At 39.6% G+C, this 12,839-nt stretch overlaps 1 protein-coding gene across 3 annotated transcripts in view; it reads right to left on the reverse strand.

Moving 5' to 3' along the window:
- The window catches only part of kmt2ca (lysine (K)-specific methyltransferase 2Ca), a 479,075-nt gene that overhangs the window by 305,758 nt on the left and 160,478 nt on the right, over window positions 1–12,839 (reverse strand). For all 3 annotated transcript variants that reach the window (XM_059971838.1, XM_059971840.1, XM_059971839.1), the window contains one exon: window positions 2,264–2,399. In XM_059971838.1, coding sequence (XP_059827821.1) covers window positions 2,264–2,399 — 136 coding nt within the window. The remainder of the gene's footprint in view (window positions 1–2,263; window positions 2,400–12,839) is intronic.

A 12,839-nucleotide genomic window follows, 5' to 3' on the forward strand; every position in this document is an offset into this window, starting at 1 on the left:
TGAAATATCTAAAGTCCGGTACATTCAGCAGCCATTACTGCCTCTAAGACATCCAAGTCTTTGTAATGGTCATAGTTCCATGTATTGATCTACACTCGAAGTTCATCTGCCTTGTTTATGATACTCCTTACATTAAAAGACACATCTCAAACCATCTGGTTGAGTGCACCTTTGCTCTATCATCATTCTATCCTTCCTCACAAACTCCCTACAAGCTGCCTCTACTTGTACGCCAACCACCACATCCTCTGCCTCTTCACTTTTGTTCCCACTCCCTTGCAAATCTAGTTTAAACCCTCCCCAATAGCATTTGCAAACTTCCCTCTCAGGATATTGGTTCCCCTCCAGTTCAGGTGCAACCTGTCACTCTTGTACAGGTCACCCCTTCCCCAGAAAAAGTTCCAATGATCCCTGAAATCCTGCCCCCTGCACTATCTCCTCAGCCACTCATTTGTCTGTGCTAACTCCCTGTTCTGACCTTCCCTAGCTCGTTGCACTAGGAGTAATCCAGAGATTACCACGAAGGGCCTGCTCCAGCTTCCTTCCAACTCCCTAAAGCTACTGCACAGGACCTCTACCCCTCTCCCACCAATATGTACCAGGATCTCTGGCTGCTCACCCTCCCCTTCAAGAATATTCTGCAACTGCTCAAAGACATCCTGGACCCTAGCAGCCAGGGGCCAACACACTATCCTGGCGTCTCTTTTGCTACTGCAGAATCTCCTATCTTTCCCCCCTAACAATTGCTCCACCAGACTTCATCCTACCCTCCTAAGACTCAGAGCCGATCACAGTGCTATTGGTTTGACTGCTGCTGCCTTACCCAGACAGTCATCAGCATCCAAAGTGGTATACCTGTTACTGAGGGGAATGGCCACAGGGGGACCCTGCACTGACTTCTTTCTCCCTTTACCGCTCTCTTGGTGCTCGCACATCTACTCCCTGAATTCTGTATTCTGGGTGTAACCACCCCGGAGTCTTATCTATTGATTGCTCTGCCTCCCCAATGATCCTTAGTTCATTCAACTCCAACTCCTTAATGCGGTCTTTCATGAGCTGGAGTTGGCTGCGCATCCCACAGGTGCAGTCTTCAGGGTGACCATCAGGTTTCATGAATTCCCACATCCTACAGGAGGAGCATTCCACTGCTATATCCACCACCCTGCCTGAACTGTACAACGCACAACCAAGACCAAATCAGCAACAACGAAAAGAAAAACCTACCCTTCTTACCTGTTTCTTTGGCCACAGCCTCTCCTCATTGAAACCTCTGGAGTCAAAGCCTCCAAGTTCCCACTCTGACTATAGACCCCATTCCAATGATGGATGCTCTGCTAGACCCTCTCTCTCTTTTATGGTTTAAAAAATAAGAAAAACCCTCACACAAGGAGAAAGAGCTCACTGTGTTTGGTGGTGCTCCACCTGCCTCCTGCTACCACCAATTGTGGGGAAAAAAGGGATTCATATACCATTTGTGTAAATGGGACATAGACTTGGTGGGTTGAACAGCCTCTGTGCCACATCGCCCAGACTCAGTGACACCTCATATACCTAAAAGTCCCTATATACACCAATAATACCTCTGTAATGGCAGCCCTGATCTAACAACAAAACTCAGCCCAATCCAAGAATTTAACAAAAATTCCACAAACAACCTTTCTCACATGTTGCACAGTATTTCCTCCCCTGCTTCTCAAAGATCTCTTATAGTAGGCATTTAATGAGAGGCCTCTCGAGTATTTTGTTTAAATGTAGACCTTCTAGAATTAAGGTCAATGGGGAAATTTATTCTTAATTTAAAACTTTAGACATGCAATTGATTCCACTTAACAGATAAAGTACTTGCTACAGTATGAAAAAGACAGCAAACTCTTTATGATTAATGTAGAGATACAGAGTGAAGGTTGGATTGAGAGAGAAGAGTGATTAAATGCAACAACGGAACTCAGTATCCAATATACGCCAGCCACTGGATTCATCCAACAATCTAAGATATGCATGAGTTAATAGCCTTCTACCATAAGATGGCATTTGTGCACTAGAATTTCTTAGTTCAGAACCATTTGCATTCTGGAAATACATAAATATTAAATCAATTTGCAATTATTAATTGCACAAACTGAAGTCGTCCGGCCTCTCTTAGCCAAGTGTTTTGATGCCTTGCATCAAGTAGCTCTGGCTGCTCCAACTGGCAGCCTTGCATACTTCCCAGCATTTCTCATTATGTAGCACAAAAGAATGAGTCAACATTTCATGTTCTGACCTGGATTTTGTATTGAGATTGATTGAGGCTATGGAGCTGGCAGATTCATCAGATACCGAGTGCTGCAAGAGAGGCGATTGCTCATTGGTCTCCATTTCTGTAAGGATATCCTCCTCCAGTGAGTCATCTTTAGTTTCTGTTGAAGAAAGTAAACAAACTTTCATAAGCTTTAATTTAAAACCCAAATTATTAATTACAGTCAATTATACATTAATTAAAAATTAATAAACCATATTTTTATTATAGATGTTATGCTTCAACACTAATCATAAATATACTGCAGCAACTGGAAAATAAAATAAATGCATCTTAAACTTGTAAATTCCTCAGATGGTTGGTTGGAAAATGTGTGGAGAGGAACAGCAATCAAAGGTCTGTTTTAAATCCAATCCGATTTATATACATCTCATACCGAAGCAAAGACATTTTGTGAATTGACAAATTCACCAATAAATCTGGAGCTAAATCAATTATTTCTTAAACTTAAAATACAAATCCGATTTAGCTGAGGAGAAGGAACAGAAGCTGCCTGAACATCAAAACTTTGAATAGTATGGATGAACACATACAAAATGCTACAGGAACTCAGCCCATCAGGCAGTATCTAGGAAATGCATAAACAGTTGCCACTTCAGGGTAAGACTTTTCATCAGGACTAGATAAGAAGGGGAAAGAAGCTCTTGTGCTTATAGTATGGATCATGTCCTTTTCAATTTAGCTCCTAAGCACTTTTTTTTCACGTAGCTAGCTCATGGAAATCTATGTAAAATGCAATCCTGTATAATATTAACTTTTTCAACACAACTGCTTTGCTTTTTCAGATATTCCAATTAAATATATTGTGCTGTTCTGTATAATGTAAAGAACATCTTCCAATGCACAAAAAAATAGCATAAGTTTTTTTTTTAAAGGATTCTTTTTACCAGTTGGCCAATAAACTTGATAATGTTAATAACCTTTCAAGATGAGCTGGTGCACTCTTATACAAATGCCTTTATCTAACTTCATTATTTTGTCTTTTCTTACTCTCAACTTTAGCCCTTTGGATTTAATTTTCATTTCTCAACACCCATCATGGAAAGTAAACTTGAATAAACCTAGTCAAAAAATTGTGAGGAAACACCTTACAACTTTAACAATGTTTCCACAATCAAAAGTATGCTTCCTGGTGAAAATAAATGTATTCAACGTTCATACTTAGATCATATGGAAAATAAAACTTCTACAATATTCTTTATCTAAACCATCCCACAAGTATAATGCCACTGTCTTACTAATAATCTTAAGTGTCACAGCTTGCTTCATACTGCACCCGTGCAGATAACTGTGAGGTAGCCCACTTCCATTGAAAAGTCAACAAAAGCTATAAGTTAGGTCACAGTCTCTTTTAAAATATAATTTTACAATTTATACATTATAAGTTCCAACAGGGCATAAGAATCCCATGATGTTCTTGTCATGCATGCATGCAAAATAAGCAAAAGGATCAGAATTGCCTGGTAATAAGCCTATTATAAAATTACCAATTTTGGCTCTGAACTACAACACAAAACTTGACAGCAAAAAAGGTCTTTATATCTAATTCATTTCTAAGAATTCAAGTATCCAATGGATATTCATTAACTGTAGAGTGATATATTTATACAGTGACAAATACCACTGGTCTGCCACTGCCGCAGTGACTATCTTTCAGTAGCACTTACATCCACTGTGATGAAGTGCTTTGAGAGGCTGGTGATGAAACATATCAATTCTTCCCTGAGAAGCGACTTGGATTGGCTCTAATTTGCCTACCAGAGCAACAGGTCCACAGCAGATGCATACATCAGGATGCTCTTCATTGACTATGATCAATATTCAATACTATCACTCCCTCAAAACTAATAAATAAGCTTCAAGATCGTGGCCTCAATACCTCCTTGGGCAACCAGATCCATGATTTCCTCTCTTGCAGACCCCAATTTGAATTGGCAAAAACGTCCCCATAATCTCCATCAGCACAGGTGCACCATTACACTGTGTGCTTAACCCCTGCTCTATTATCTTTAAACTTACGACTGTGAGGCTAAGCAGAGCAATACTATATCTAAGTTTGCTGATGACAGCGCTGTCATAGACCAAATCAAAAGTAGTGATGAATCAGCACATAGGAGGAAGAATGAAAATCTGGCCAAGTGGTACCATAACCACCACCTCTCTCTCAAAGATTCACGAGCCAGTCCTCATTGGAATATCTGAGGTGGAGAGGGTCACCAACTTTAGATTCCTTAGTGTTATCATTTCAAGGGATCTATCCTGGGCCCAACACACTATGTAATTATGAAAGAAGCACAGCAGCGCTTCTACTTTCTTGGAAGTTTGCTAAGATTTGGCATGTCATCTAAAACTTTGAGAAAGCTCCATAGATGTGTGGTGGAGACTACATTGACTGCTTGCACCATGGCCACACCAATATGGAAACACCAATACCCTTGAACTGAAAATCCTACAAAATGTAGTGGATTGGCCAAGTCCATCACAGGTAAAGCCCTTCCCACCATTGAGTACAGCTTTGCAGAGCACTGTCGCAGGAAAGCAACATCCATTACCAAGGACCCTCACCACCCCCAGGCCATGCTCTCTTCTTGCTGCTGCCAACAAGAATGTAGTACAGAAGACACAGGAACCACGCCACGAGGTTCAGGAATAGTTATTACCCCTCAGCCATCAGGCTCTTGAACCAGAGGGGATAACTTCACTCAACTTCACTTGCCCCCATCACTGAACTGTTTCCACAACTTATGGGCTCTTCATCTCATGTTCTCTATATTTATTGCTTTTTAATTCATTATTATTGTTTCCTTTTTTTGCATTTGCACTGTTTGTTGTCTTTTGCACATTGATCATTTGCACATCCTGTTGGTTGTGGTCTTTCATTGATTCTCTTGCATTTATTATATTTAGATTAGATTCAATTTTATTGTCATTGTGCCGAGTACAAATACAAAGCCAATGAAATGCAGTTAGCATCTAACCAGAAATGCAAAGAATAATGTTATTTACAAAATAACTGCAAATAAAAAGTGCTACAGCACACAAATATAAAAGTACTGAGACAGTACAATTTGAGTGCAATACTGCTTAGCACTGTGATGTGAGGTTCAGCAGGGTCACAGCCTCAAGAAGCTTGTCCTGTGCCAGCTGGTGCAGGAGTGGAGGCTCCTGTAGTGCCTACCAGATGGGAGGAGAGTAAAAAGTCCACGGTTAGGGTGAGATGCATCCTTGATAATGCACTTCGCCCTGCCCAGGTAGCGTTTATGGTAGATGTTTTCAATAGTGGGCAATTGGGTGCCGATAATCCACTGGGCAGTTTTCACCACTCAGTGGAGTGCAGTTTAAGATCCAATTTTGACCAGATCTTAATCTAGTGCCCTCAAGATAAAATGTTGTATTTTATCACTACGGGGAGGGAAAAAATATTTCATTAATGAGCTATATCTGAGATCCCTTTCAATTATTTTAAACTCAAGCCAACTGACTCTCAAGCAATCCAAGTTACCCATTCTTCTCACTACAACCTTCAAACCTTTAACAGCAATTCAAACCCATTTTTATTTTAAATCATTTGTTTACAATGTGGATATTGACAAGGGCATAGAACATGGAAGATACAGCACAGGAACAGGCCATTCAGCCAACAATGTTGTGCCAAACAACTAAAGAGTAAATTTTTAAAAAACAGAAACTGATCCCTCCTACCTATACCATGTCCATATCCATCCATCTACCTCATATTCATGTGCCCATCTAAATGTCTCTTAAAAGCCTCAAATGTATTTGCCTTTACTGTCATACATCCATCACTTTCTGAATAAAAAAAATACCCCTTCACATCCTCTTTGAACCTACTCCCTTTCAGCTTCAATGCATGCCCTCAGGTATTAGACATTTCAACCCTGGAAAAAAATATTCCATCTCCCTATCTATGCCTCTCAAAATCTTACAAACCTCCATCAGATCTCCTCTGACCATCCACAGCTAAAATATATGCCATCACTACCTGTCTGCTAAACAGTATGGCATGCTAGGTCATTTCAGAGAGCAGTTATGAGTTGATTGGTGGGCCAAAACTGGTTAAGATGCCCGACTTCCTCCTTGAAACAACAACTAGTGAACTAAATAGGCTGAATTGAAGTTAAATTCCCAGCCACTATGATGGAATTCAACCTTGATTTACAGTCATTAATCCACTAACATATGCTCCTCAAGCCCTTTTCAATGCCCTTACTATCTAATAATTTCTGTAAAAGGAGCATTAATGTACTTTTTCCTCTTTCTTCTTTCCTTGTAGAAGATTCAATCATATTTGAACATTGACCATTTAAGCAATATGATAGATTCTCCAACTCTCCAACAACATTTGGAGATGCACTATTTTGTCAGATTTGTTGAACAAACCAAAGTTTTCTCAGGCCGATTCTCCAAAAAGCTTCAAACGTGTACCACTACACTTCACAGTGTAGCTCTAAGTCTCTATTAAACTGTGAGAGCAAAATCCAGAAAGGCAATGAGAAATGTTACCAGTGAATACAAATAAAAATACAAACAACTGAAACAAATAAGAAAAAAAATTCTCATACACTTATACAGTACATCTCCGATCATTACAATTGCTCCATGACCAATAAAGATAGTTGAATAGCATTAATTCATTTCAATAGATGTCACTGAGTATTCCAGAAAAGTGTCAGGAATCTTCAATTAAAATTTGAACTTTTATCAATTACAGAAATTCAGTTCTGTGGAAGCTTCCATAACTAATTGAAGAGACCATAAAGACAGCAGAGACTGAAAATGTACTCAAATTTTATTGAAATATCTGAAGGCAAATTCTAAAATCTCAATTTGGATTTCGTTAAAATTGAGAAAAACATTCAATTCTTTCATGGCACTTTGGTTATGTCAGTGGTTTGTTGTAACCTGGGTTTAGAGAATTGCTTTCTGTTTTACTCATGATTCCTTAATCTTTCCTGTAGAGGATGCAACTGCAATTCTGTAATCAAGCAATTCATTACAATTCAAACTTGCAAAAATAAGACAGGACTGTCAATTTTTCAACAAAATCTGATGATTTATTTTGCACCTAGTGCCAATTAATATATTTTATTCCAGAGTGAAAAATAAAGCAAAGACCATATGCAAGATTGTCCAACTGTTCGCCCGTAACTCATTGACAAGGTCAAGTTTAATTATCATTCAACCATTCATGATTACAGCCAAACGAAACAGTGTTCTACCAGGACCAAGATGCAAAACATAAAACCAACAGTCATATATACATAGCCCAAGTCCTTGAGCGGCATGGCTTGTAAACTGATAGTGCACGACTGTCATTGGCAAGAACAAACAGTTCTCAGCACACCACAGATGTACATACACACACAATCCAGCACATCCTCCATCGAGCAAACAACAAGAAGGCAGCACTGTTGGGAGCAGCCAGCATGGACACCGCACTACACCACTCCAATGTCTCCTCCCTTGGACTGCTGCAAGAGGCAAGCCCAGGATCTAAGGCCTAATCCTTGCTACAACTGAGGCCACACAACTCCCCTGCCATCTGTCTCACCAATAAACAAGGGAAACAAACTTACAGTATTTTTTACATTACCAATATTGAATGTCTTGTGAGTGCAAGAGAAACGTCTAAGACAATCTTTCGCTGTTAGACTGCACACCACCTTTGCATAGCTTCTCTAGCTTCTCCGCCCACAAGCAGCTCACTGATGGGATAGACCAGTAGTACGTGAACTTCTTAATGTACGGCATCATCTTGTAGTTGTAAAAAATTGTTTAAAAGAGACAAAAACACTCTGGTTATCCTGGAGAGGCCACTGCATCTGAACACACCACCATCTTACCAGAAACAATGTGTAGTGCACATTGCCTACTGAATTCCTAAGTTAAGAGTAGGACATCTGGTTGATTCCATACTCAGTAATCCACTTGAATATTTTATTTCAAAATTTTGATTTGTAAAGGTGGAAGTCACCCATTACTAGCAGTAAGATTAAGCTCCCAGTGGCAAGAAACCAGTATGGAATTAGAGTTCCTCCAGCGTGTTGTACGTGTTGGAATTAGATTTGCTACTGGAAGATCAGTAGTCCTAAAAGGGCTCTTGTGATCTAGCCATCCTGTAACAAGGAGTAAAGTACCAGTAATTATGTGCATAACTATTTTCAGGTTGGACAATATGGTCCAATTGTACTTGGACCACTCTATGTTCTTTGTAGCAAGTTACCATATTGCAACAATCCATTCCATTAGACAAACTGGTCTATGTGCACTACACATTCCTCCTCCCAAATGCCTTGAACATCATTAATTTATTCTTCCCTGTGAGCTTTCTTAATTTCTGCTTGAATAAATCTTTGTTATTTGTATTTATTACTTCTTGTGATATTTGTTCCACTTTCTAACCACAGCCTAATCAAAGGTTTCATCCCAATTCCCTGTGGAATTTATTGGTTTCTGGTTTCCATTTGTAGCTTTGGCTCTTGCAATCAAGTAGAATCATTTCCACATCTATGGCACCTTCTATATTAGTATTACTCTAACAAATTGAGGCTCCTTCCCACGAAACACTATATCCTTTTAGAGCATGGAGAAGACCAGAAAGAGTTCATAATCATGCAAATGGTGTCTAATCAAAGCTCATAAATATTCAACACGTTTCAATTCTATTCCTCTATAAATGCACTCAGTGCTTTATTCACCATTTTTTATATGCTGCTTTAACTTTTAGATCTCTCCATTCCACTATATTAAATATTTTCCCAAGCTTTAAAATTCTTTGTACCAAAATAAATTGCCCCACACTCTATAACAAACTACATTTGCTAAAAGAACATCCATTCTGCCATAACAGGCCAGGCAGCATCCATGAAAAAAATACAGTTGACATTTTGGGCTAAAACCCTTCGGCAGGACTGGAGAAAAAGAAGATAAGGAGTAGATTTAAAAAGGTGGGGGAAAGGGAGAGAGAAACACCAGGTGATAGGTGAGACCCAACGTAGATTGGGAGACTGCTTCGTCGAGCATCTACGCACCTTCCACCAGAACAAGCAGGATCTCACAGTGGCAACCCACTTCAGTTCCACTTCCCATTCTGATATGTCCATCCATGGCCTCCTCCACAGTCGTGATGAAGCCACACTTAAGTTGGAGGAACAACACTTTATATTCCATTTAGGTAGCCTCCAACCTGATGGCATGACATCAATTTCCCAAATTTCCGGTAATGATCCCCAACCACCCCCCCCCCCCACCTCATCTCCTTGCTCACCCATCACCTCCCTTTGGTGCTCCTTCTCCTTTTTTCTTTCTTCCCTGGCCTTCTGTCTCTTTCATCAATTTCTCGGCTCTTTACTTCATCCCTCCCCCTCCAGGTTTCACCTATCACCTGGTGGTTCTCTCTCCCCTCCCCTAACCTTTTAAAAGAAGAATGCAGAACCAAGAGAAACATAGATGTGCTGGATGTTTCCTAAGGTAGAAAATGAGAAGTTTATAGGCTAGGGTTTTTTTTGTATATAAATTAGGATGTGCCTGAAATGTGTTATCAAAGAGGTGCTGGAAGTAGAAAAGAAAGCAATGTTTAGAAGGTATTTAGACAGGCACTTGTACACAGATAGTCAATGAAGGGATGTAGACTCCAGCAGTCAGAGAGTTATTGTGTTGGAGCACACATAGTAGTCTTGAAAGACTTGTTCCAGTGCAGTACTCTTTCTGTCTATTCTGTTTGGTGTAGAAAAAGTTTACCACTTTTAATTGCAGTGATTTGCAAAAGTCAGTAGACATATCCTTTCTTGCGGAAGTGGTGGGGGGGGGCGCAGTCTAGCATTTTATACGTTTCACACATGTATTTCAATATATAGGTTATTTTACTTTAGTAACTGTCACTTTTTTCCTATAATACATCTTTGGAGGCAGTAGTTCATTGCTGCAATCTAGGAATATTTTCATTTTGTCTGTCGGGATTTGCTTAGGAAAAAAGTGAACTTGGTGCCTTGGAGTGGTTCAGCAGGTGATAAATCAGTAGAGTAGAGTGAACTGACTGGAGAGATGGCTCTCTTGGATAGTGCATCTGCAGTAACGACCTGTACAGGTAAGGAAGAAAAAAGTCCAGAATCCAATAGTACATTTGAATTTATACTGTATTTATTCATTAATGAATTCTATTTTATTATTACATTATTTTTATATTTAGTTTTAATTACATGAATTTTACTTTTAATATTTATATACATGTAATTTTTATTATTGCTAGCATCCTGAAAATGTATTAAAATTTGGGAAATTGGCTTACATTTCTGTAAGTCAGGTCATTGTATACTCTTTGTATATACTGGATAAAAAAATCACAGACCTAAAATGTTAAATGTTTCTCTTGCTGCAGATGCTGCCTAACCCACTGAGTATGCCCATTATTTTGTGTTTTAAAATTCATATTTCCAGCATCTGCATGTTTGCTTGATTTTCAATCATGATATATTATTAACTCTCTGGTATCAGACTTAATTAATTTTTGTGTGACCACAGAATATTCTAGAGGGTGGGGTATTAACAGCCAAAGGCAGGATCAGGGATAGAGTCCTGCAGGCAGAATTTGATTTAGAAAAATGAAACGGGATTTTAAAAAAAATGGCAGGACATTGGTGAGTTTTGGATCAGCAAGATCTTGAGTTGATAAGTATATAATTCTTTATAAATGGGAGCATGAATAGCCAGAATGGTGAGGAAGGCATATGGCATGTTTGCCTTCATTAGTCAAAGCATTGATATTTGGCATATCATATTATAAAATTGTACTTGAGGTCTTTACAGTTCTAGTCACCATGTAGTAGACATGATTAAGTTTGAGAGGTGCAAAAAAGATTCACAAGGATGTTATAAGGAGAGACTGGATAACCAGATCTGTTTTCCTAGGAGCAAAGAAGGAAGAGAGGTGACATAATTGTGATGTCATGAGAGGCACAGATACGGTAAATTGATTTGTTATTACCACTTATATTGAGATAAAGTGAAAAACTTTTTGTTTCCATCCATACAGATGACTTTTTTTTACAATAGTGCATTGAGGTAGATTATGAGAGTAGATAGCCAATGTTTGTTTCCCATGGTCAGGGTATCTAAAGTTAGAAAACATGGTTTAAAGTGAGAGGCAAAGATTTAAAGGAGATCTGAGGGATTAATTTTTCACAAGGAGTATTGGTATCTGAAATATTTCCTGGAGGAAATGATGGTGGTAGGGACAGTAACAACTTTTAAGAGGCTTTTTAACATACTGATATGAACAGGCCCTTTGGTCTTTGTACTGTGCTGAACTTGACAGTCACAACTACTAAACCAAGCAATGTCGATACAACCTCCCAACCCTTTAACCACTGACAGCAAGAAGGGACAAGCTTCTAAGTGCATTAGGATGCCACCACTTGCAGTTTTCCCTCTCAACTCACAAGTCATTCTACATCAGAAATACAATGTTGTTCCTTCATTGTTGCTGATGCTAAACCCGAAACTCCCTATCCATCAACATTGATATCTTCATTTAATGGACAGCAGCAATTTCAGAAGGCTCTTTATCATTTTTCAGAATATTAGGATTGGGTAATGAGTGGTCTTATTACCCACATTACATGAAATTAAAATTGAGATTCAAATAGTTATTGCCGTTTATTGACACACAAAGTGAACTGTGGTGGCTTGTAATAGTTTAAAAACTTCGTTCCAGGAAATCCCACTATGTATTAATAATAGGCATTTGGGTTTGGTGGTGGTGAAGTGTGGAGGGTAACACCACCCTGCTACTAATAAAAAACACCATCCCCTTCTCTCAATTTCTCCGCCTCTACCGCACTGGCTCTTAGGATAAGGCTTTTCATCCTAGAATGAAAGAGATGTTGTCCTTTTTCCAAGAAAGGGCTTTCCTTCCTCCACCATCGATGCTGCCCTCAACTGCATCTGTTCCATTTCACGCATGTCTGCTCTTACCGCATCCTCCCACCACCCTACCAGGGATAGGGTTCCTCTTGTCCTCACTTAACACCCAACCAACCTCCATGTCCATCACATAATTCTCTGAAAATTCTGCCAACTTCAATGGGATCCCACCACCAAGCACATCTCCTCCCCCCCCCCCCCCCGCCAACTTTCTGCTTTCTGCAGCAATCACTGCCTGCGTGACTCCCTTGTCCATTTGTCCCTCCCCACTGATCTCCCTCCTGGCACTTATCCTTGCAAGGGGAACAAATGCTACACCTGCCCCTACACCTCCTCCCTCATTACCATTGATGGCCCTTAAACAGTCCTTTCAGGTGAGGTGACACTTCACCTGTGAGTCTGCTAGGGTCATTTACAATGATCGGTGCTCCTGGTGTGGTTTCCTTTATATCCGCGAGACCTGATGTAGATTGGGAGGCTGCTTCATTAAGAATCTATGCTCTGTCCGCTAGAACAAGTGGGATCTCTGTGGCCACCCATTTTAACTCTGTTTCCTATTCCCATTCTGATATGTCCTGATGGCATGAACATTGATTTC

The sequence above is a fragment of the Hypanus sabinus genome, chromosome 6, assembly GCF_030144855.1.
Source record: "Hypanus sabinus isolate sHypSab1 chromosome 6, sHypSab1.hap1, whole genome shotgun sequence".
Taxonomy (NCBI): domain Eukaryota; kingdom Metazoa; phylum Chordata; class Chondrichthyes; order Myliobatiformes; family Dasyatidae; genus Hypanus; species Hypanus sabinus.